General features: G+C 38.3%; 1 protein-coding gene across 12 annotated transcripts in view; it reads right to left on the bottom strand.

The window, feature by feature from the left end:
* Positions 1 to 25,742, bottom strand: part of CNTRL (centriolin) — an 85,360-nt gene that overhangs the window by 22,556 nt on the left and 37,062 nt on the right. For 9 of the 12 annotated variants that reach the window (XR_005030806.2, XR_008996622.1, XM_036915472.2 and 6 more), the window contains 13 exons: positions 24,358 to 24,534; positions 21,686 to 21,820; positions 18,445 to 18,590; positions 17,390 to 17,600; positions 16,730 to 16,909; positions 14,894 to 15,073; positions 14,240 to 14,356; positions 13,805 to 13,949; positions 13,185 to 13,330; positions 11,315 to 11,504; positions 7,459 to 7,772; positions 3,686 to 3,891; positions 2,525 to 2,717 (listed from right to left, as the gene is read on the bottom strand). Coding sequence is in view for 10 of the 12 variants with exons in the window: in XM_036915472.2 (XP_036771367.2) it covers positions 2,525 to 2,717; positions 3,686 to 3,891; positions 7,459 to 7,772; positions 11,315 to 11,504; positions 13,185 to 13,330; positions 13,805 to 13,949; positions 14,240 to 14,356; positions 14,894 to 15,073; positions 16,730 to 16,909; positions 17,390 to 17,600; positions 18,445 to 18,590; positions 21,686 to 21,820; positions 24,358 to 24,534 (2,340 nt within the window). In the remaining 2 variants the exon portion in view is untranslated. The remainder of the gene's footprint in view (positions 1 to 2,524; positions 2,718 to 3,685; positions 3,892 to 7,458; positions 7,773 to 11,314; positions 11,505 to 13,184; positions 13,331 to 13,804; positions 13,950 to 14,239; positions 14,357 to 14,893; positions 15,074 to 16,729; positions 16,910 to 17,389; positions 17,601 to 18,444; positions 18,591 to 21,685; positions 21,821 to 24,357; positions 24,535 to 25,742) is intronic. The other 3 variants (XM_036915474.2, XM_036915478.2, XM_057498983.1) reach the window with 1 other exon arrangement.

The raw sequence follows: 25,742 nt of genomic DNA, 5'->3' as shown, positions 1-25,742 counted from the left end.
CAATCTGGATGCCTTGTATTTCTTTGTGTTGTCTAATTGCCATGGCTAGGACCTCCAGTAAAATGTTGAATAGAAGTGGGGAGAGTGGGCATCCTTGTCTTGTTCCAAATCTTAATGGAAAAGCTTTCAGCTTCTCACTGTTAAGTATGATGTTGGCTGTGGGTTTGTCATATATGGCCTTTATTATGTTGAGGTACTTGCCCTCTATACCCATTTTGTTGAGAGTTTTTATCATGAATGGGTGTTGAATTTTGTTGAATGCTTTTTCAGCATCTATGGAGATGATCATGTGGTTTTTGTCCTTCTTTTCGTTGATGTGGTGGATGATGTTGATGGATTTTCAAATGTTGTACCATCCTTGCATCCCTGGAATAAATCCTACTTGATCATGATGGATGATCTTTTTGATATATTTTTAAATTTGTTTTGCTAATTATTTTGTTGAGTATTTTTGCATCTATGTTCATCAGGGATATTGGTCTGTAATTTTCTTTTTTTGTGGTGTCATTGCCTGGTTTTGGTATTAGAGTGATGCTGACCTCATAGAATGAGTTTGGAAGTATTCCCTCTTCTTCTACTCTTTGAAAAACTTTTAAGGAGGATGGGTATTAGGTCTTCACTAAATGTTCGATAAAATTCAGCGGTGAAGCCATCTGGTCCAGGAGTTTTGTTCTTAGGTAGTTTTTTGATTATCAGTTCAATTTCGTTGCTGGTAATTGGTCTGTTCAGATTTTCTGTTTCTTTCTGGGTCAGCCTTGGAAGATTGTATTTTTCTAGAAAGTTGTCCATTTCTTCTAGGTTATCCAGTTTGTTAGCATATAATTTTTCATAGTATTCTCTAAGCACTGTAGTGATTTTACCAATATTCCATCCACATAGATTCTTGCTGTACACTAGGTCTTATCATATTAAGTGAAACCTCATTAACCTGAAGATGATTTAATTACGGCTGAGAAACACAACTACTAAATACTTCTGAAGTATTCAAAATCTTCCTTGACAAGATTTGGTAAACCCAGCATTCTTTTCTTAAAAAATCAACTTGGTTTCTTTTTCTGTCTTGAGTAAGAGGCTTAGGACAATGTCCGCAAAGGTCCAAAAATAGAGTTTGGTTTGCACTTGGTTGAGTGGTGACTCACCTTCAGCCAAGAAACCTAAGTTTTGCAGTTGCACTAAAATCAGAGGCATTTGTATGTTAAACTAGTCTTTAAATATCTTGCATGGATGCAAAAGCATTGGCAAGCTCCCAAAGAGCTTGCTATTTCACCATACTTCTTTCCATTTCAGATAGCTGGTTTCTGACAGTTTCATCAGCAAAGCATTGTACAAAACTCACCACTTACTCCAGAAAGTTATATTTCTAAGTTCCTTTTTTCTCCATCTATTTCTGGGTTTTAACATGTCTGGCATATTCCTTACAAAACACAGCACCATCTCCTTCCCTCTTTGTTCTCAGCAAGCTGCCTCCCTGAGTCATTTTGGGAGCATGAAGAGTGGGAGGAGCTTATTTACCTCAGTTCATTTATTATCTCTGCTAATACTGGTATCATCAACTTTCTTTTATATACCAGTGATACCTTTTTCTCTAATCCTGCTCACACCATTTCCTCTCACAGTAATCTAACATTGACAGACGAAGGAACTCATCATATGAAAAGAGACTAGGATATTTTTCCATTCTTATTAGATCCATCACTCATAGAAATTCTCTAATAAATCTTTTCAGCACTAGGGTAATAGATTTTTGTTCATTTAAATGGATCCATGTTGAAATATCAATATAAAAATAGTAGTTCCTGAGATGCTCCATGTGAGTATGGGACTTTTTTATCCTGGAATTCTCATCTAACTATAAAAGCTCTCTTGGTGAGGCATAACTTGGCTGTGTGACCCTGAGCTAGTTACCAGTCTCTGTGAACTACATCTGTGAACTGGGCCAACAGCCATCTTACAGGGTTGCTGGGAAGGTTAAATGAAGGGTATTTATGAAAGAGCCAATGTGTGGAACAGTAGGGGCTCATAAAATGTAGCTCCTTTTCCTTAACTTCCTTCTGTGTTGTAGTCTCAAGAATACTTTCCTAGGCCAAAAAATACTTGATTTTTTATCATTATCAACTTGGTGAACCAAGCAAGACTAGGAATCTTCTGAGACCCATTACTGCTTATAAGAATATAAGATTGACCTATTTAATAAACAGAGATATCAGAGCCCAAATAAGTTTTTAAAAGACACACACAGGAAAAGGAAATGGGGTGTGTAAGGAACTAAATGACTTCAGGAGCTTTAAATGTACCACTTCATTTAACTCATACTGAACACCTAAGTCTTAGCCTAAATTTCTAGATGAGGAAAGCAAAGCCAGCAATGTAAGTGACTTGCTCAAATGCTCACAGCTTCTTAACCAGCACAGTCCAGCCTGGAACAGCTGTCTGACTTGGACGATTATGCTTTAGCATGTTTTCTTTCTAATCCTTCATGCTGATGACAGTAAGCTGTCTCACCCCAAACCACAACAGAACATACTTTCTCCTTTGCGCAGGAAAGTTCACTCTCAGCCTCCGCCAGCAGTCGGTCAGCTTCCCTGAGCTCTGCTCGACGTTTTAGAAGGGTATTCTCAATGCACTCAATTTCATCTGCAATATCTTCATGGTGTTTCAGTGATTTTTCTATTTCTAGCTCATTCATAAGACTCTCGACATCTCCATCAATGAAGTCTCTGAAGAAATCATGTACACACACATTAAGAAGTTTTCAATGTAGACAATATAGATACTTGCAGCCTAAATGATAAATAGATACACAATGATTATCTAATTTTATAGGAGAAGAGATGGGAGAGACAGCTACATCTGATTATATTCAAGGTCTACATTTACCTTTTTATCCAACATAGCATACTGTTGATGGTGAGTGTATAATACATATAATGTATGATGCTTTTGTTTTGTCCTTTCTAATATAAAGATTATCTTTTTTGTCAGCACTTGATCAAGACAATACTGATACCACATTCTTATGTGGTATAAAAAGAAAACAAACCACTACCACAATAATCATCTACTCCTTCAAAACTACTCTTCAAGGCCCAGCTCACCAACTGTCCCGATTACCTAATTTTGTCATTTACTCTGTTCTGCTGCAGAAAAATTATGGTGACAGTATTTGACAAATCAGAAGGCATGACACAGGATTTGGTAATTCAAGGGTACCATATCAAAATTATCTGAAAACAGGACTATGAAAGAAAAACATGAAAATAAACTAAACATATTAACATATTCTTCTTCTTTAAATGAAGGCATGCAGGGAGTGAGGGAAAGGGAGGATACCTGGCACGTTTTTAGCCAGGGCAGCTGGAGAGAGGGATGGTTGTGCCATTCTCCAAGAGGGACTACAAGAGCTGATTTGGATTATTGGCCAAAAGAACTTAGACCTGCACTGTGTAAAATGGTAACACCATGTGGCTATTAATTAATTTAAACATGATTCTATGCCTCAGTTTCATTAGCCCCATTTCCAGTGCTCATAAGCCACACATGGCTAGTGGCTACTATTTTGGACAGCAGAGACCTAGCACATTTCCAAGATTACAGAAAGTTCTATTGTACAACACTGATTTAAGTTAGCTTAATGAACTAGTATCACAGTCATGTGAATTACAAAAATAAAGCGACTAATAATTACTTTCGCTGTTGATGTTTCTGGATGGTTCTATGTAATTCTTCTACTTCATGTTCTAAGTCTTTCTTCTCTTGCAAAAGACCATCAATATTACGATACAGCTCTTCCATTTCTTTCTCAGATTGCTGTTTGGATACTTTGATCCACCGTTCCTGTTTCTTTGATTTTAAGTGCTGCATTATGTCTTCTAATCTAGAAACTTCATTCTCCTGAACAAAGAAAAAAAATGTAATACTGACACATCACATGATGTTCCTTTCCCCTCTTTCCTGACAAAAGCTGATGTTAACTGTGGTTAAAGTGGTATCTATGAATTTGAAAATGGTGGTAGCTTCTAAGACTTTAATATGAAAAGAAAATTAAATCAAGTCAATTTTTTCACATGCCATAGATGAAACTGATGGACCAACAGAGCTTAAAATTTTTCCACCAGTCCAACTGTCCAAACATTCACCAAGCACTTCTTATGGATAATTTCTGCCTCCAGAGTTCAGCATCTAGCAGAAGAGACAGATATAGAAGTCTCTTTTTTGGGCACATGGGAAGGGAATGGTCTGAGAAAACTGCCCAATAGAAGAGGAGTTCTGAAGAATAAATGAAATGAGAAAGGCTTAAGCTGAAGAAATAACTTGTAGGTATGTAGGGAGTTATGAAACTATACCTAGGAAATTACAGAAACAGCTGGATAATATTGGAGGGTAAAAGAACCAGCTTAACAGATTATCAAATGCTGAAATAACATAATTTTTATAAATACAATATGCACTGAAAAACTACAGGATAATGTGAATGGTTAACATTTTTAACCATGGAAATATACACAGTCCCTCTGAAACTAGTCTGACCTATTGATATGGGCCCAGTGGCTTGGCACCAGGTGTCTTAGTCCTTTATCTTCCTCTCAATCTGCTGACAGGGAAAGTTAAAAATAAAGAGCTCCAAGTATCTTGAATTTGAAGGAGGAGTTTATAATGCATTTTATTTTCTTTAGAACAAAAAGCTTATAAAGTAAGCCAGTGATTTGGAAGCAATCATTTCTTGGAATCCAGCCTAAGAAAAGAATATTAAATACACTAAAAATTTACACATAGTTAAGTCAACTATACTGTCTACATATAAAGAAATGTCATGTGGTCATTAAAATATTGCTTAAAGAAATGTCATGTGGTCATTAAAATATTGCTTAAAGAAATGTCATGTGGTCATTAAAATATTGCTCAAAAATATTTGTAAAAACACAGGTAAAGACTCCATCCAAAACTACTAGAACTAATATCTGAATTCAGCAAAGTTGCAGGATACAAAATTAATACACAGAAATCTGTTGCTTTCCTATACACTAACGATGAGCTAGCAGAAAGAGAAATCAGGAAAACAATTCCATTCACAATTGCATCAAAAAAGAATAAAATACCTAGGAATAAACCTAACCAAGGAAGTGAAAGACCTATACCCTGAGAACTAAAAGACACTCCTAAGAGAAATTAAAGAGGACACTAACAAACAGAAATTCATCCCATGCTCTTGGCTAGGAAGAATTAATATTGTCAAAATGGCCATCTTGCCTAAAACAATCTACAGATTCAATGCAATCCCTATCAAAATACCAACAGCATTCTTCAAGGAACTGGAACAAATAGTTGTAAAATTCATATGGAACCACAAAAGACCCCGAATAGCCAAAGCAATCCTGAGAAGGAAGAATAAAGCAGGGGGGATCTCGCTTCCCAACTTCAAGCTGTACTACAAAGCCACAGTAATCAAGACAATTTGGTACTGGCACAAGAACAGAGTCACAGACCAGTGGAACAGAATAGAGAGTCCAGATATTAACCCAAACATACATGGTCAATTAATATATGATAAAGGAGCCATGGACATACAATGGGGAAATGACAGCCTCTTCTACAACTGGTGTTGGCAAAACTGGACAGCTACATGTAAGAGAATGAAACTGGATCACTGTCTAACCCATACACAAAAGTAAATTCAAAATGGATCAAGGACCTGAATGTAAGTGATGAAACCATAAAACTCTTAGGAAAAAACAGACAAAAATCTCTTGGACATAAACATGGCTGCTTCATGAACATATCCCCCAGGCAAGGGAAACAAAAGCAAAGATGAACAAGTGGGACTATATCAAGCTGAAAAGCTTCTGTACAGCAAAGGACACCATCAATAGAACAAAAGGACATCCTACAGTACTGGAGAATATATTCATAAATGACAGATCCGATAAAGGATTGACATCCAAAATATATAAAGAGTTCACACACCTCAACAAACAAAAAGCAAATAATCCAATTAAAAAATGGGCACAGGATCTGAATAGACACTTCTCCAAAGAAGAAATTCAGATGGCCAACAGACACATGAAAAGATGCTCCACATAGCTTGTCATCAGAGAAATGCAAATTAAAACCATAATGAGATATCACCTCACACCAGTAAGGATGGCCAACATCCAAAAGACAAACAACAAATGCTGGTGAGGACGTGGAGAAAGGGGAACCCTCCTACACTGCTGGTGGGAATGTAAATTAGTTCAATCATTGTGGAAAGCAGTATGGAGGTTCCTCAAAAAACTAAAAATAGAAATACCATTTGACCCAGGAATTCCACACCTAGGAATTTACCCTAAGAATGCAGCAGCCCAGTTTGAAGAAGACATATGCACCCCTATGTTTATCGCAGCACTATTTACAACAGCCAAGAAATGGAAACAACCTAAGTGTCCATCAGTAGATGAATGGATAAAGAAGATGTGGTACATATACACAATGGAATATTATTCAGCTGTAAGAAGAATACAAATCCTACCATTTGCAACAACATGGGTGAAGCTAGAGGGTATTATGCTCAGTGAAATAAGTCAGGTGGAAAAAGACAAGTATCAAATGATTTCACTCCTCTGTAGAGTATAAGAATAAAGAAAAAAACTGAAGGAACAAAACAGCAGCAGACTCACAGAACTTAAGAATGGACTAACAGTTACCAAAGGGAAAAGGACTGGGGAGGATGGATGGGAAGGGAGGGACAAAGGGGGAAAAGGGGCATTATGATTAGCAGACATCATGTAGGGGGTGAAGAGCATGGGGAGGGCTGTGCAACACAGAGAAGACAAGTAGTGATTCTACAGCATCGTACTACTCTGATTGACAGTGACTGTAATGGGGTATGTGGTGGGGACTTGATGATGGGGGGAGTCTAGTAAACATAATGTCACTCATGTAACTGTAAATTAATGATATCAAAATAAAAAAACAAAACAAAACAAACCATAGGTAAATGCTTGTAACATTACATGGGAAAAACAGAATACAGAATTTGTGTATGATAAGACCTATGAAAACAAAGAAAGCATAGTCACTAATCTCCACCAAAACCTTGCTGTATGCTGCTATTACATGTGGGTATACACAAGCACACACATATACATATGTGTGTACAAGCACAAGCATTAGTACGTGAATATATCTACACAAACACATTAATTTAGTACATAATAAACTTTCTAAAAATGGTTAATTTCTGGACTGAAAGCAAAGCATTTTTATTAAGAAATTGGCTAATCCACGTTTGTAGGCTGGCTTGATACTCTAAATCCTGTCCAGAACAGTATTTTAATAAGAGAATGTTTGCTCGATTCTAAACATCAACCTTACACACACACTTCTGGGATATAATCCATTCTTAAATAGATCAACTCATTAAATGTATAGCCATATGCCATCTCCCATGGGAGCAGTGTGGACAGGTGTCTTTTCACTTACTAAGTAATGATGTTCCGGGACATTGCAGTGCAGCACGCCCAAAGGGATGAGGGGCACAGAGAAGTTGGGGGGTGGAGGCCCATACACAATGGGGGCCCCAGCAGGAGGTGGGCCATAAACAACAGTGCCAGGGGTGAGAGGCTGGCTATTGTTTGTCAACGGGGGAGGTGGTGCATACAGGGCCATGCCCTGGGGTACAGGAGAACCATCGGGAAACACGGTATACATCATGTATCCAGGAGGAGGCACAAATGGACAGTCCTCTTGGTCATCCAGATCGCTCTCTTCCTGGCTGTCTCCTCCACTGTCTGCATCTTTAAATAAATAAACAGAAGAGTGTTTTACCCCAATGGCTTACTAGGTAAACCAGTTTGATAGAGAACAGAGACATTTAGGCCAAGATACCAGAGATAAGAGAATAAACTTCTGTAAAAAACGTCAAAAGCAGACTAAAACAGGGATTCAAGTTATTTTCAGTGGCTGATTCTTGAGTTTTTCTTATTATCTGTTGCTTTGTTTTTTTCCCGTCTTCATTCATTCACTTATGCAGCAACCATTTGGGTACCTACTTTGCACTACATAAAAGATCAACAAAGATGTGCTGGGAGGTCCCACGGCTCTCAGCATGTACCACTATCATGACATACAACACTAGCTACGGTGCTGGTTTACCTACTTACCTTTCCTGCAGGAACTGTTTACCACTGATGACAGAGAACCTAGTGCCCTGCCAGGCACTCAATAAATAGCTCCTAAGTGAGCAAATTCTCAGATAGTGATATTCCCACCTTACAGATTAACAGTCTCAGAGAAATTAAATAATTTGTTTAGAATCACACAGTTACCTAGTGAAAGAGCAAGGATTCACCCTAAGTCTGATCTTCCCCTAGGTGCTTTGGAAGACAGACCTCTAACATTTCATTTTAGTCAAGTAAATTAATGTCATAACCTTGTATCATGTAAACTGCTACACTCCAGCAGAGAAACCAATAGAGCTGCTCAGACTGCCTGGGTAAGACAGGGTGGAGGAAGGCTCCATAAAAGGAATGTTGTTTGAGGACATGGGTTTTGGTGAAAGAGGAGGAGGAAGAGGTTTGGCAGAGGAAGGAAAGACATTCCAAATGGGAGGTTTAAAACATGGAGGTTTAATTTGACCCAGGAATTCCACTCCTAGGGATTTACCCTAAGAACGCAGCAATCAAGTTTGAGAAAGACAGATGCACCCCTATGTTTATCGCAGCACTATTTACAATAGCCAAGAATTGGAAGCAACCTAAATGTCCATCAATAGATGAATGGATAAAGAAGATGTGGTACATATACACAATGGAATACTACTCAGCCATAAGAAAAGGGCAAATCCTACCATTTGCAGGAACATGGATGGAGCTGGAGGGTATTATGCTCAGTGAAATAAGCCAAGTGGAGAAAGAGAAATACCAAATGATTTCACTCATCTGTGGAGTATAAGAACAAAGAAAAAACTAAAAGAACAAAACAGCAGCGGAATCACAGAACCCAAGAATGGACTAACAGGTACCAAAGGGAAAGGGACTGGGGAGGATGGGTGGGTAGGGAGGGATAAGGGGGGGAGAAGAAGAAGGGGGGGTATTAAGATTAGCATGCATAATGGGGGGGGAGAAAGGGGAGGGCTGTACAACACAGGGAAGACAAGTAGTGATTATATAACATTTTGCTATGCTGATGGACAGTGACTGTAAAGGGGTTTATAGGGGGGGCCTGGTATAGGGGAGAGCCTAGTAAACATAATATTCTTCATGTAAGTGTAGATTAATGATAACAAAAAAAAAAAAAAGAAAGAAAGAAAAGGGGGATTACTCCCTGATAGGATAAAACTAACTGTAAATCAACGATTAATGCATGCTTTAAATATTCTTAATTTTGATCACTTAAAGGGTGTCAGATGATTGACTATGGAGGTACATTTTTCTGATAATATTCCTTTCTCTTAAAAAAAAAAAAAAGCAGTTCCTGTGTGGTGACCTCCAATGAGTTCTACACAATAGTATAAAGGGCATATCAAAGTGTGGGCAAAGGGTCTGTTCGTGTTTATATAGAGGATCAAAGCCTAATTTGGCTACCCAGAAAATGAACTAAGATACGATATGAAGAAGAACTTCCAACATCAGCACTCTCGGGAGGACTCATTCCAGAAGATGATCATCAAAAAACCTCAACAAAGATCCAGGCGCTGCTACAGCTGTAGATGCACTCATCCCACCAGTTCCTGGACTTGCCATGGGAATGAGGAAGGAGATATCTAAGCTGGCCTGTGCATACAGTAAAACAACAAATTTGACTGGATCTATACTGTTGGAACTCAACCAAGAATTAGGAGAAGTGCAAGTTGTAGCGCTCCAAAATCTTGCAACTACAGACTATCTACTGTTAAAAGAACATATGGGATGTGAACAGTTCCCAGGAATGGGTTGTTTTAATTTGTCTGATTTCTCTCAGACTGTTCAAGTACAGTTGGACAATATCCATCATATCATAGATAAATTTTCACAAATGCCTAGGGTGCCTAACTGGTTTTCTTGGTTTCACTGGAGATGGCTGGTAATTATAGATCTGCTTTGGTTATGTAACTGTATTTCTATTATGTTAATGTGTGTGCGCAAGAAGATATGTCAAAGAAATAATGTCAAAGAAATATGTCAAAGAAATAATCAATCTTCCCAAGTTTTCTTCCGCCTGCTACTTCTATAGCTTTTCTTCTTCCTTCCTAATTACAACCCTTAAATAGAATTCGTGCCTCATATCGAATTTACCAAGTATCATAATTCCTCCAAGTGCTAAAGATACCTCAAGACAAATGCTGGGCATAGAAGCCACAGGGCATAAATCTGCAAAGAAGTAAAAAGCTAACCTTTTCGAACAATATGGCTTCTCTCTCACTTACCAACTTTACATTTCCCTGTATGGCCCCGGGAGATGACTGTTTAGCCAGAGACGGGTAAGATTCCTCAAGGGAGGAACAACCTAAGACAGGCACAGTTGCAGGGGGGCCATCAGGTGAGAAATTGGGGATCAACAGAGGTGAGGCTTAGAACCTCTCCCCCCCTGTTTTGAGAGAAATCTTCTGCATACGTGGATGTTTTATTGCCCTTGTCTAGCTTGGATTAACACATAGTCTACAGGCACACACCTGATCATCTACATTTGCTCTCTTACAACACTAAACTAAGTTTTCTACCTTTATCTTGCATCTACCTACCACTTCAGCATTTTATTAAAAGTAATAATAATAATAATAATAATAAAGGGAGAAATGTGGGATCCACATATAAATCAAGTATAAAAATCAAACGAATATTCATATTTGACCTGATTGTTTATAGTTCATAATGCATGATCAAAACCGAAAGTTTCTGTGATGACTGCCCTTGTACTGTTCACCATGTAAGAACTTATTCACTATGTAAGAATTTGTTCACCATGTAAGAACTTGTTTGTTATGCTTCAGAAGATTGGAGACTGACGAGAATTAGGCTTGGGGTGGATTAATGATTGTGCATTGAGCATTGACTCCCCTATACAGAATTTTATTGTTGTTAACAACCATTTGATCAATAAATATGAGAGATGCCCTCTCAAAAAAACAAAACAAAACATGGAGGTTTAAGGAACATGACATGCTGTGACATGCAGTTGCGTATGGCTGACCTATAGGAGAGTGATGAGAGGTAAGACAAGAGGTCACAGGCCAAAGAAGATCAGAGAGAGCATCACAGAGCAAGCTAAGAAGTGACCGTGTCTTACGGATTCCAGGGAACCAAAAAAAGCTTATTAAATAGGAAGAGAAATGCAACTTCTCATATGTGATTTAATTTACCTCTACTTGAAAACAATTTATGTAATCCACTCCTGATGGGAGAATAAACCCAGTATCCTGAGGCAGGTGGAGGTCCACTGCCTTCCTTCCCATCCTGCCGCCTAGGATGTGGTTTTCTAACAGGAGTTGAGGCTGTGTACTTTAGGCCAACACCAGAGTCCTTCGTAGCCTGGGAGCTGTGGCTGGAAACCTAAAATGAATGACACATATCACACATGAAAAGGCTGATTTGGGAAGATGTCAAAGTCCACAGCAAAGTTGATACGTAGCAAAGTTGAGAAAGAACTGGTTTCTTTTCACATATAGTAATCCTCAGTTTTCACAGAAAGAAGTGAGACACGATTACATGGTCATGTAAACTGTCTGGGAGTCACCTTCTCTTCTCCCATACTCATCTTTTCTGGTGGTTTCTCTTCTTTTGCCTTGTCCTGGATGGCCCAGCAACTGAGGCAAGGGAAACCAGTGAACTTTCTAGGCAATCTGGAGACATCAGTCTCCTGCTGCCCTGGGAGCTTGGCATGGCTTTTAAGTTCCACTCTGCTCCTCTCCCACTCCTTCCCAACCATAGGTCTGTACTCCAAAACATCACTCAGCTCAGGCTTACAATGTTTTGCTCCATCCTACACTGTTCCCACCAACAGCCCTGGTTGTTAGCTTCCTTTACATTCTGGGAGGAGGATCTCAGATTCTGCTCTTCAGGGTCCTGATTAAGTCTACACAGCCGTGGGATCTTACTGTGTTGGAGTTGCTTCTCCTTGATTGTTGCTCATCAGCTGACTCAGCAGGAAGTCACCCAGCCCCTATGCTTTGGATGAGTGCCACTTATGGTCCTCTCATTTCCCATATTGAAGCTCCAAGCCCTGACCTTTCTGTCTCCTAAATATCGCTCAATCCCTTCTTCTCCAGCTCCACTGCTCTAGCTTTGACTTCCTCTATCCTTCACCTGAATGAGTTCAAACAGTCCCACAAAGAGTTCACCCACCACAAATCCAGCCTCCAACTCAGCCCAATTATTCTTCCCAAACTACAGCTCTGAGCATTTTACATACAATCTTACTTTCCCAAGGCCTACATAATTAAGTACAAGAGATTTTGAGGCCCTTTTTAAAAAAGCATGACCTCAAAATCTACTTTTCCAGCTCATGTTTCACTGTTCTCATCCAACCTGTGAGCCCCACAAGACTACTGCCATGGCTAAACCAACTCTCTTTTTCCACACAAGCTGTTTCCTCCCTCCTAAACAAGTGCTGACTTGAGGATTCTAAGTGCTGACTTCACAACCCTGCTTGTGAAGCCGTTCTCCCTAAACTTCTGCATGAGATGAATCCTTAACACGTCTCCACCACTAGAGCACACAGGCCAAGTCTGTTGTCACATGCATGTCACTTTTTTGTAATTAACTGGTGTGTCTGTTCCCCACGAGTACACAAGCTCTTTGAAAGCAGAGGCCGTATCACTCATCATCATGGTACCCCACCACTGCTTAGTACTTGATCTAGACTTCAGTAAGCACTGAATGAATGTTTGTTAAAATGAAATGAAATCCAAGCCCCTATTTTTCTGGCTAAGTCCCTGTACAATTCTATACCCATTTTCAGCAGGCCTTTTGGGCTCAAGTCACCTTATCCCCTTATAGGATCCTCATTTAGGGACCCCACAACATACCACTTGAGCATGATTGGGTAATTGCCATATTCCCTGGGAGAGACCTATTTTCATGTCAAATATTAAAAACAGTTAAGAACCTCAATGCATGGCTTAGCCTAGATATGTTGTTCTTGATATATGTTCACAAATTTGGGGAAGGAAACATCATTATACTTTCTTCAAGAAAATTCAAAATATACTCCCAGCACCCCAGAATTCCTACTTTTGATGATGGTGGTGGCATGAAGTACCAATAGCCTCGTCTTTTGAAAGGATCTGCCATGCTGCTGATGTAATCATTCTGAAAAGAAACATCACGTCGGAGAGCAGCAATTTCTTCCAAAACATTTTCAAAGCCCCCTTTGTTATCTGTAAAGGAAAGTTATTCTATTAAGTTGGGTATAAAATCAACTACTTCCTTTCTCTCTCAAAATACAAAAGTGACTCCATGAGAGCCAATGACTTCAGTTCCTAAAAGCTGGTGTTTAGCCTGCCTTTTGGTAATAAGGCTTTGCTAACACTTAAAGAGGACAGACATATCCCTCTGTTGCTAACTTGTAAAGAGAGACAAAGAAAGAAAATATACAAATTTGTAAACATTTCTTTTCTTTTGAAAATACAAAAATAAATCTGTCTCTTTGTAATCAAGTCCTTTAATACTGCACTTGCATAAATGTTTTTAAATTCTTTGTTTTTATTAAACTAATTATCATAGTTACATAAATCAAGCATGGAATTGATCTGGAACAGTTAAATAAATTTGCCACAGGTTAAAAACATAAACAAGACAATTTGATTTTAGAACTGCCAAACCACTACCAAAATCAAAGCACAATACTTTACCAGCCCCAGTCAGGTCAAGTAAATTCCACAGCCTTGTGATCTCTGTCCTTTGTCTCTCCATTGTCTCAGTCAGTTTCTTGATTTCTAGTGCCTGTGAGTTTGTTTCTCTGGTGTCTACATCTACTTTCTCCATCTCAATTCGAAACTATTAAAAAAATCACATACAAAAGTTACCACTGAATATTCTTTCCCAGAGGCACTTATTTTTGTCACTTGATTATAATTCTATAATATTTACTGACACTTTGCTAATGAGGAAACCACCTGACTCCTTATATTTAAATTGCACTCTGCCTGGCACACAGTAGAGGATAAAGTACTGACTGACTATTGATTACACTTCAAAATTCTTTGAGATGTCACCTTCAGTAATTCAGTTGTTTAGGAACTTGATAAGGGCCAATAAGAAGGAAGTCTCAGGGTACCAGCACTGACCTGCTCCTCTTTATCTCTGAGAAGATTCTGCAGGAGTTCGATCTCTGCTTCTGCTCGGGTCAGATCCCTGACTGCTTGTGCTGCCTTTCTGCTGAACCTCTCTGTTTCCTGCAACTCCTGTTGGAACAGAGGTATGAGAAAACACCATTCCTACCATAGGTTGTATTCTTTGTTTCTTTTTTTCTCTCAGATTGATTCTTGTTTTGTCAGATTGCCTGCCAGGCTATCCCACATGTGGCACCACATCCAACTTCGCCCTGTGCTTCCATCACTTGGGCAGCCTGCACCACCCTTCTGTGAGTGCTAAGTGGGCGGGGTGTTGCATCTGAAAGAGCAAGGGCTAATTTTTTTTCACTGTTCTGCAGCTGTCCATGACTAGTGTCTTTCTGGACTTTCATGGTTAGATTTTCTCTTGTAGGATCTCTTGTCTTATTCTCGTTAGCATTTGCCCCCTATAAAGATTGTAAGAATCATTATATCTCAGTCAGGAGTGCTAACAGTCCTGTGAAGTAACATGCTACCATCTGACTGCGCAAGATGAAAAGTTCCAGGTTAAAAAGGATTATATGGCAAGACTTTATCAGTAATACAAGTTGATATGTTTTTGAACTGCAGTTGTACTGGTAGAAGCTTGTTCTGTACATGTGGACTCACCTCTGCTCGCTCCTGGTTAATTTTCATTACAGTTCCATGGAGGGACTTTAGTTGGTCTTTGGCAATGGTGAGCTCAGCTGTGGCTAGCTTATCAGAGGCAGCCACAGCTTTCTTTAGTTTCTTCAATTCTTTATCTAAACCAAGACACTGCTCCTGAGATTTGGCATCTTCAAGTTTCTTCTAAAATAAAGGAAACATTAATTAAACAGATGAGTCTTTGGTAGCAACGAATTAAGACGTAAGCTCTATCTTACTGTGCAGATGGACAATGACTGCAATGGGATGCCAGGGTTGGAGGGGCTTGACAGTATGGGTTAATGCTGAAACCACAATGTTGCTCATATGAAACCTTCAAAAGACTGTATATCAATGATATCTTAATTAAAAAAAAAAGATGTAAGCTCTATGAGGGCTGGGACTCTGTTCACTGCTACATGTCCCGTGCCCAGAATAATACCTAGTACAAAGTAGGTGCTTCATAAATATTCACTGAGTGAATGAACAAATAGTCATTTCAAAGCTGTGCAGTAAACTTAGAATGAAATCAGTCTTCTTAATCAAGAATCTTAGTGATCACAGATTCATTCATTCTTTGGAAAAACACTTCTTTTTTTTAAAAGAGCTAAACAGAGACAAATCAGGTAGGGCCTCATAGGCCTGAGAATTTTGGTCTTTATCATAGAAACGATGGAAGCTACTGGAGAGATGGGACATGTGGGCTCCGACAAGAGCTGATTCATGTGTTTGAAAGAGCACGTTAGCTGCTCTGGGGAGCTGGGTCAACAGTGGAAGTTAGTGGTCACAGCAGTTGTCCATAGGAAAGTTGATGGCTTGATGGCTGGATGAAGGTGGTGGCATCAGAGATGGGAGAAGTATATATAATGTAATCCAGATATATTTTGGAGGTAGACTCTATAGGATTTGGGAACTGATGGGTTCCCAGTGAAGTATGAAGCAAGTCATTCACTGAGGCTGGGAGAAGGGAGAGGGTAGGTGTGAGGCATGGGAGACTAAGCATACCAGAGAGAAGGGAAACGTTCTATTTGAAGTTAGTGACCAAGAATTTACAGTGATACTACTATGCCTGGATGGGTGATTTCTTTCTTCGGGAATACTTAGCATGGCTACAAGCTCACATAAAGCAGATGCTGCAGTTTTGTCAGGGAAGTAAGACAGAAGAAAAGGGCCAGGAATTTGACGATATTTGCAAAAATGGTTAGAGTGGTAGATCATGGAATTTAAGTTAGGTAAGGAGGAAAGTAAAGACAGGAAGGCTAACAGACAGAAAAGGGGGGGGTGCTAATGAACTAGGGTTCTCCATAAAGTCAGAAATCATCAGCATGGGGGGGCTACCAGGGTAAGAGCTTATGATCAGAGCGGGATGCTTCATTCTCTGATTTCAGACGTGGTGGGTACAATTTCTGAATTGGACAAGATCTAGGATATGACAATGGGAATAGGTAGTCAACGTGGGATGGAGAAGCTCAAAGAGAGGCCAGTGCATTAGAAAGGAAGATGAGGAGTTTAAAAGCAATTTTCCACAGATGTGTCCATTGGGCAAGGGGTTTCTCAAGGAGGCAAACTCTTTCCAACAGCATTTAAGTAACTAAAGTGACTCCTTAAGTTCCCAATCCTTTTTGTCTTCATCTATCACGGCTCCTTTGTCACAGGCCCTGGATTTGATAACATGTATCTGGGTTTCCCCTAGGTCAGGTTCACCTCCAAGCCAGCAATGCAGCGGTGGATCACAGCCTTCTCAGGTCAGCTGGCCTGGTCACTGAGGACAGGACCCAGGTAGCAGGGACTCAAGTGTCTCACTTTCCCAGTCTTCCCTACCTTTTTCTCTAATTCTTGGAGTTGGGCCAGAATTCGTTCTTTCTCTTCATCAGCTTCCTGAAGTTGGAGATCTGTAAGGCCTTGGATTTCCTCCATGCTTTTTAGATTATCTTGCAAATAGTGAATTTCATTCTCCAGCTCCTGGATTCTTGCTTCACGTTGCCTCTTATCAAAATTACTCTGTGAGGAAATCAAGTTTCAAAGATGATTTTTAAGCAAAATAAAAACTTTTTAGAGAATTACACTTCTTTTAACTAGAGTGTAATGAAATCTTATACTAACGAGTTATAGGGGATGGTTTTATCTTGAATATTTTCTAGAATCCATTTTAATGTTTGCCACCTCATTAAAATAATTAAATCCAAAAATCAAATTCTGGCACCACACTCTACTCTAGCAATATGGTATTATTTACCTACATGTTAAAACAAATTTCTCATTTGCTTCCAACACAAGGAAAACAAAGCATCACAAAGAAGCTTTACTTTGAAACAATAACCATATTTAGGGTTGGTTTTCAGTCATACCCAGCTTGAGTGTTATGAGTGAAAATAATAACATTATACAGTATTCACATGATAAAGGACGCATTATAATTTGTTGAAAAACATGAATATTGGCCAAACACTTCCCTCCAGCTGCCTCTTGCCCTTTCCTTACTCTTGCTTCAAGGGCTCTCTCACAGGCCTGCCTGAACTCTTCTTGTCCATTTGCCAGTTTCTCTTGCTGCAGAGCCATTTCTTCTTGGAGTTTTCTCTCTCTCACTTGTGCTTCTTCTTTCTCCCACTGGGAATGTGCAAGGATTTCACTGAATTGTTTCTGCAAATCAGCAAGACTTTTTCCTAAGACATCTGAAGGATTATGAATTCTGCTAAAAGGGTGAAAGAAGATGGTATAAATGTGACATTATATTTTTGATGCTGGCTGCTGGGTGCAAACATGCTGTTAACATTAGTGCAGGAGTAAAAATCACTGTATGAACTGGGACTGGTGTCAATCTACAATTTAGCATCCCTCAGTGCAAATGGTTGTTTTATTAAGTGATTGCTGTCACTCTGAACCAAGAGGCTCCCTTCAGGCTAACAATGTTGCTCCAAGATTATATGTCCATTTCATATATTTAAATTAGCCACAGTTTTCTTTTGATATTTGTTTTCTATTTAAAATGTATAATGTAACCCAACTTTTAAAATTTTATTGGGTCTCAGCCAGCATTCTTAATTTTAAATGAAACAGAATATAATAGAAAATACCTGTATGCCATGCACAAAGTAAGGGTAGGTATTTTTTTTTAATTAAGGTATCACTGATATACAATCTTATGAAGGTTTCACATGAGCAACATTGTGGTTTCAATATTCACCCATGTTATCCTGTCCCCCGAAACCCCATTGCAGTCACTATCTATTGGTGTAGTAAGATGTGTAGCCCTACTTTTTGACTATATGCAATGATCTTTCAAGAAAGAGTTACTCTAAAAACTTGCTTTTTAAATTAAATAATACTAAAAAGGAAAGAGATTTAAAATGTAAAAAAAAAAAATCAGTGACAGGCAACTTGAATTAAGCAATCTTGTGTCTCAATCATGGAAATATGGTAAGGGAAGCCTTACAAAAGAAATCAGCCATTAACAATACTAGGAAAGGTGAATTCATCACTGAATCTCAGTTACAAAGTGGTGTACTCTATACTTGGAGGTCTTGATTTTCTATTACCTCATTTCCCTAGCTCCTGACTTCAGTTTTTTCCTTAGCTCATCCACACGAGCTGCCACTTCTTCTGGATGAATCAAACCATCAACTACATGGTTAAGGTGATTCTGGAAATCCTTAAGTTGTTGTTTTAATAGGTTATTGTCATCCTATAGAGGGTGGTGAAATGGGGAGGTAGAAGTTACCAAGACAAGAAGTACCCCCACACAGACATACACATCTTGCATTACTATCATATGATAATTATATTCAACTTTATTTACCAAAGTTTTAAAAATCCTTTCCACTCAAGCTGACAATATCTGAATCTTCTGATCAATCCACAGTCATCTTTTAGATACAACCAAGCATTATATTTCCTGATCTGATGCAAACAAAGTACTTATGAACATAACTATGAATATCTTTTGCCAGAAAGTAATTAACTTGAATCTAAATAAGCCTCTATATGTAACAAAAGAACAAGTTAATCAATACCATGGGGATACAACCAGCAAAATCTAGAATATAGGAAATTCTACATGACAAAGACCTGTCCTGTAGAACTTTAACACATAACAAAGGAGAAAAAAGAGGAAACCTATATACTAAAAGAAACTTAAGAATAAAGTCAACCAAATGCAATATGTGCACCTTATTTGGATCCTGATTCCAACAAAACACTTTCAAAAATTCTATGAGATAATTTGACAAATTTGAATACTGGCAAGGTATTTGAGGATATTAAGGGATTACTATAATTTTAAGATAAAAAAATGGCATCTGTGTTCATGTTTTAGAGGCTTTTAAAAAAATTAAAGTATCATTGATAGACAATCTTATGTTGGTTTCAAATGTACAACACAGTGGTTCAACATTTACCCATTTTATTAAATCCTCAACCCCCTCCAGTGCAGTCACTATTTAAAGCCCCTTTTTATAGATAGATATAACCATACAGTATTTACAGATAAAATAAGATGTTATAGACTTACTTAGAAATAATCAGTGAGTGAATACGTGCAAAGGGTGGGGTGTGGAGGGCATTACAGATGAAAAAAGATTGGTCATGTGTTGATAGTCGTTGAAGATGGGTGATACATACAGGAGGACTCATTTTAGTATTCTATTTTTGTATATGCTTAAAATGTCCATAATTTAAAGTTAAAAAATAAAAATAAAAAACACTTTCCCATAATATTCAATTCTCTATCTGCCAAGAAACTGAAAAATGGAATATCTAATACCAAAGCTTCTCCAAGCTTATAATTCTCTGTGGGAGTATCTGTTATGTCAGCATAGTTTCACTACTAACAAACCAATGAACACATCTAGACCCCAGAATTAAATTCAGATATGGCCTCTTCCAAGTAAAAAGAAACTGCCAAAACCACTCTAAATTGTAATGAAAAACAGTTCTACAACCTTAGCTATTGATTACATTTCCTTGAATACCTGAATGATTAATTTACTTCAAACTAGTGAACTACTATTAACTAAAATGGAGAATTTAGAATTGCAACGAACATGCTAACTGCCTGTCCCATCTGGAGTTTCTTATATGTAAACTGTCCTGCCCATTGCCCTGAAGTGCCAATTTTGTACTAGTCTAATCTGGCCACAGGTGATCTAACCCAAGGCCAGCCACTCTCCACTGACTGACCAGAAAACAAATTCTCACTCTCTTCAAAATTTGAACCAAGATCCAGTACAACAAGTCTGCATAAAAGCTGGATCATAAAGATATGTCAGCTCAGGGTGGGGTCCATGCTGGGCCAAAAACAATGCCCAGAGAGATAGAGAAAGAGAAAACAAGAAAGCAGTGTAGCCCCTGAAAAAACTGATAGAGAGGAGCTTTGGTTCCTAGCAAGCTGTCTCCTTTCCTTAGCTTGTGTTAGTAGGTTTCATTTCATCACAACTAAGTGATTTCTGACAAAGACAAATGTAGAGTGAGTTTGACTTGTACTTTGTATCAGGAGCTAGTAGGCCAAGGACCTAGGCCAGCATTCTGGAATGATGACTTCAGTTTCTCCCTTGGAGGAAAAAGCTCCAGAAGAATATATTTTAATCTGTTTTTTAGAATATGAATACTGAACTATTTATGGGTGAAATAAAGATATAAGAGATTTTCTTTAAAATATTCCAGAAAAAAAAAAAAAGTGGACTAACAGAAACAAGAATGGCAGAATATTGATAATTCTTTTTAAGCTGGGCATACGAAAGGACAGAAGACCATTATATTTTTGTGATTACCTAAAGATTTCTATAGTAAAAATAAAAAATAATAATCTAGTGAATACCCAATGCACACGCACACACAATAATGGAAAACATGTACATTTTTAATGACATTTGCTTCAGGAATTGAACTGATGCAGTAAAAATTAAATTACAGGTTATTAGATGTCCTTAAACTCTGAGGAGAAAAAATAATCAAGGTGTTGGAAGGAAAGAGAGAGAATTGGGTAAACTTAGTCTTATTTATCACAAACTTCTCTGCACAGCTTTCTGGAAGCCTTACCCAAACCAGAGCAACTCTGCCCTTTTATTTCTGGTGAAATGTAACAGTTGTCACCTCAGTCAGCCAAGTGGCCCCTGACCTCACAATCTGGAGACCTGAGTGTTGATACAGGTACTCGTTTGTTCACACATCTGTGTTCTCTGAGAGAGTTTAATTAGCTGGAAAATCCTGTCCACCTGCTTTTCCTGCAGTCTTTTTTTTGGCAGATTACTGTGACAATAGCTATAAAAATATTCTGCCAAAGAAAACTCCCACAAATGTTAAATGACAGCATTTTAAATAGCACCCTTTCTGAGGAGAGAATTGTGAAAATTGTTTACAGTTCAGAAGTTCTACAACCCACTCTAGTTAAATTCCTGGGTAATTACAAAGACATTTCAGTTGAAGAAGAATGCACCAACCTGATAATTTTAGCTCAGTCTGATGACAAATCTGCAATCTAGGAGAAATGCAAGGCATTGCTTTCACCCCCGAGTTTACATAGTATTCTCTGTTTATTACTATTCACACTGCCTCCATCTCTTTGCACCATCAGAACAACACAAAAGATACGCACATTACTAATCTTAAAATGATGGGCCCACAAAGGAACAGACGCTAAGATACCATCCCACCCAGAATTCCTTTCTTCTAATAATTCAGGTTGCTTACTACATGTTTGAGCAGGTTATTGAGTGTCTGACTAAAGAGCAACATCTTTGGGTAACCTACATAAGAATATATTATGAACCAACAAGTCTCTACCTGCAGCTGTTTAAGTTGCATTTGGAGCTCACTATTTTCTTGTGCCTTCTCTTCTGAGACCTGTGCTTTTCCAAGGGCATTCTTGATGGCTTGTTTTTCCTTTTCAAGTTCTGCTTGAAGAGCTGATTGTTCTAACTATTGCCACAGGAAAGAAGGATAGGAAAGTGTAAAATAGCAATAATTTATGATCTAAAAAGGCATAAAAAATTTAATATACACAGTCCCTTGCTAACTATGGCTTTACAATAACTCAGTTTTATTTTTGTATGGCCAAATTTAAAAGCTCTAGGTAGTTTTTTTCACATGCCTCCTTCAACTAGTAATACTTAGGGAAAAGTAAGCATCATAATCAGCTCAGCCTAGATATATCAAATCAGAATCTCTAGGTGTAGGTCCAAATACCTCCCTTTAAAATCTCTGTGATCTTGGGGGAGCTGTCTTTGGAATATGGTATATTACATCAGGTCATGAACTTATTAGGAAGAATAGGGAGACTCTAGTGAAAATTTGGTATGACATGAGGACTAATGGCCCCCAAAAAGGAGGTGACTAAATAAAATGGGTTGGACGATACTGGTGCATCTGGTTCACGCTACCTGAAAGCTCCAGGAATGCATTCAGCCCTGGAGAGACCACATCTTTGCTCCTGTCTGGAAGACACCCAGCATCTAGCTTTCCCAGTGTTTTGAACTACGGCCCCAGAACATGTCTTACTAGAAAGTGAATTATAACAAAGTTGTGGAACAGAGGTTTATATCTCTAGTTTGTAAAAAATAAAAATAAAAATAAAATCTCTGAGTGATTCATCAATTATTGCTCCCCTTTCCCTTAGACCAGTATTTCTCAAACTGTAGTCCTCAAATACATGCATCAAGATCACTGGGTGTGCCTATTAAAAATGCAAATGCCTAGACTCCATCCTAGATTTGACTCAGAATTTCTAAGGGGCAGTGGTCCAGGAACCTTCATTTAACAAGCATTACAAATCATTTTATATAACTAAAGTATACCAGAGATCTGTTCTGTTCCATACTCTCAATATGTGGTTTGAAGATGAATTCTGATGGTCCTGATGCCAAGGAAGGGAGTGTTCCTTTCAATACCAAGTGAATTTATAAAAAGGTCAAGATGTTATATTTTTGTCAAAGCATATGGGAAAAAAAAAGGACAATGGATTTCAAGCTAGTGAAGACTGGCTTGAAAACTTTTAAAAGAGGATTTGTTTGAAAGAAGATGCCATCTAGAAATTTTATTTACTATTATTTAAATATCTGTATTTATTATTTTAATTGTTTTCCCCAACCTCCTATTTTCTACATTCTGATCTTCTCAACTGTAGTTTTGTAAAACTTGGTACTCTTTGAGAAATATAATCCAGACAATTGCAAGTGGTCATTTGATATCTCATAAGTTCATAAGTAAAGGAATGTAAATTAACATAACTACCATAATAAGTAAGACTTATTTCTATTTCTTTTCTAATTACATGAGTGCTATTCTACATGCATTCCTGGGATTCAAACTATCTTACTTTATTTCTCTTTCATCCAGTAAGTACATAATGACCCCTCTCATTTGCCAGGCACTAAGAAAGCAGAAATGGACATATAGGGTCTGGTCATACACTGTGCTAGTGGGGGACAGACGATCTAAACAGATGATCATTATGCCCTGATACCAAGCTTTGACTAGGCACCGGCTACAGGAAAACCAAAGTAGAGTCCTGAACCCAGATTTTCTTTAGGCAGAAAGGCAAAGTCACAGGAACTTCCTGGACGAAGATGCAACCCATTTGGCTAACTGCTAAACAAAATTATATTTTTAATCTGATAAAAAATATACTATAACTAGCCTCTGTCTGCCTCCCTGACTTTCTCTACTCTTCTCCTTACTCCTGGCATACTGGAGGCATACTTTCAGCATGACAAATGTACACATTCTCTTCTTGTCTCTCTACCTAGAACACTCATCCTTACCCCTACCCCCTTCACTCCTGCTCCCTCTGCATGGCCAAATCCAACTCATCCTTCAAGTCTCAGCTGAACATCATTTCTTCTGGGCAGAAACGTTACATCTTCCCTGACCACCCCTCCCCTGCCTCAGAACCCTATCTCTTTTTTTCTCCCACACCTGTTTCACCTACTGGACTGTTAACTCCACAGAGACACTGACCATGTCTGTGCTGTTCACTGAAGCACCCATAACAACTGGCCCTCAGTGGCCAATCAGTAAGTGCTTACTTGATGAATAATTATATATCTAATTCACATGCATAACTTAAACTAGTGGATATTTCATCAAATCAAAATAGAAAGTAGCAAAATAAAATTTAACATTAACTTAAAAGTGGTCTCTTAAAGCTGTTTTGAGAAAGAAAACCTAGAACTCATAGAATGCCAACTGCCAGGTGCTTTTATGCTCATTATCCTTATCCATTACTGTTTTCCTTACCATAACCTATTTTTTTTATAAGGAAGCATTTTTCTGAGGCTCAGAGCCATGAAGGTATCCATGTTCACACAGAGGTAATATTTGAACTCAGAATGTTTGACTCCAAATTTGTGCTCTTTCCCATCATTCCACATACAATGTATTAACATGTGCTTAATCTTACATTAATATATTAAGATCACAGGCTACTTGGTTCTAGATGACTTTATGCTCCTACTTACCTGGCTGAACCGTGTGCGTTTTTCCAACTCTTCCTTGAGCTGGTTGGCTTCAGCATCTCGTAATTTTAGCTGAGCCTCTAGCTCAGCCTCATAGGCACTGTGATCTCCCTGGGTCTGCTGTAGGGATGCATTCACCTCATGCTGTTCCTGGAGGGCACTCTCTAGTTCTGCAAGCTCCTGGAAGGATTCAGTGTATGTTTAACTGTACAGAACCCTCACTGTGTTGCTTAAGCAACTACAAGTCTTTATAAGTAACCTGAGCACTATGAACCCAAATGCTGGCCCACCAATTCTGGTCCAGCACACAAAATCTCCACTAGCAATATGATGAAAATGCAGGCTGTGCATATCCAGGTGGGGAAAAAAAAAAATCCTGGCTAAATGTAATTAGAAAAATCAGTAAGTCACCAACATGCTTTCCAAAGTAACCAGTGGTGTGATATTTTAAATGTGTCTGAATATGTAAGAAGAAATAAAAAGGAGGAGAAAGTTTAAGGCACACTTTCTATCAGACATTTCAATAGACATTTTCACATTCATTACTTCATTGCATCTTCACAATAAATGTATAAAGCAAGGTAATATCTCTGTTTTACAGATGAGGAACTGGAAAATGAACACATAAGTAAATTTCACAGGGCTGTAGCAAAAAAAACAAAACACAGGATATGAACCAAATCTTGGACTCAAAAGTCCACACGCTTTCTATTAAACCACAGTATGTTCACTTATTAGAAGGACAAAGAGGGGCTAGTGCTAATATTAAGGATAAAGTAACTTAAGTGTAAGCAAGCATAAAAGTATGTATTGATAAGCATACCACAGTTCTGATTCATTTTAGCCTATCTGGTATGGTTAAACATTACAGATTTCATTTATTCATTTGGGAATTTGAAAAATGAGATCAAACTATTCTGGATTAAAGAGAAGGATCCTATGATGAGAACTTCTATAGAAGAGTTTCTCCCCAGGTGGTCTCAAGACCACCAGGCATCTGACTCATTGGGATTGCTTGTTCAAAATATAAATTCCACATATAACCAACAAAAGAGTAATACCCAGAATACATAAATAATTTCTAAAAACTATTAAGAAAAAGACAGTGCAACAGAAAAACAGGCAGAGAATATGAACAGGGAGTTCTGATTCAAAGAAGAGATTTAAAGAATTCTAAGAAAGCTGAATGGCAAATAAACAAATAGAAGGTGCTCAATCTCTCCAGTTACCAGAGGAAAATGCAGTTAAAACAAGAAACTAGTTTATACAGAGCATAAAGGAACAAGTTAAACCATGAGGAAACAATAAAATAAAGCTAGAATATGGGACACTCTACAGGACTACTAGACTGGTCTCCACACATACACGTTATAAAAGACATTCTTGGT

The sequence above is a fragment of the Manis pentadactyla genome, chromosome 3 (assembly GCF_030020395.1).
Source record: "Manis pentadactyla isolate mManPen7 chromosome 3, mManPen7.hap1, whole genome shotgun sequence".
Taxonomy (NCBI): domain Eukaryota; kingdom Metazoa; phylum Chordata; class Mammalia; order Pholidota; family Manidae; genus Manis; species Manis pentadactyla.
Note: the sequence above shows the minus strand (reverse complement) of the source record. Positions and strands in the feature narration are given on the sequence as shown.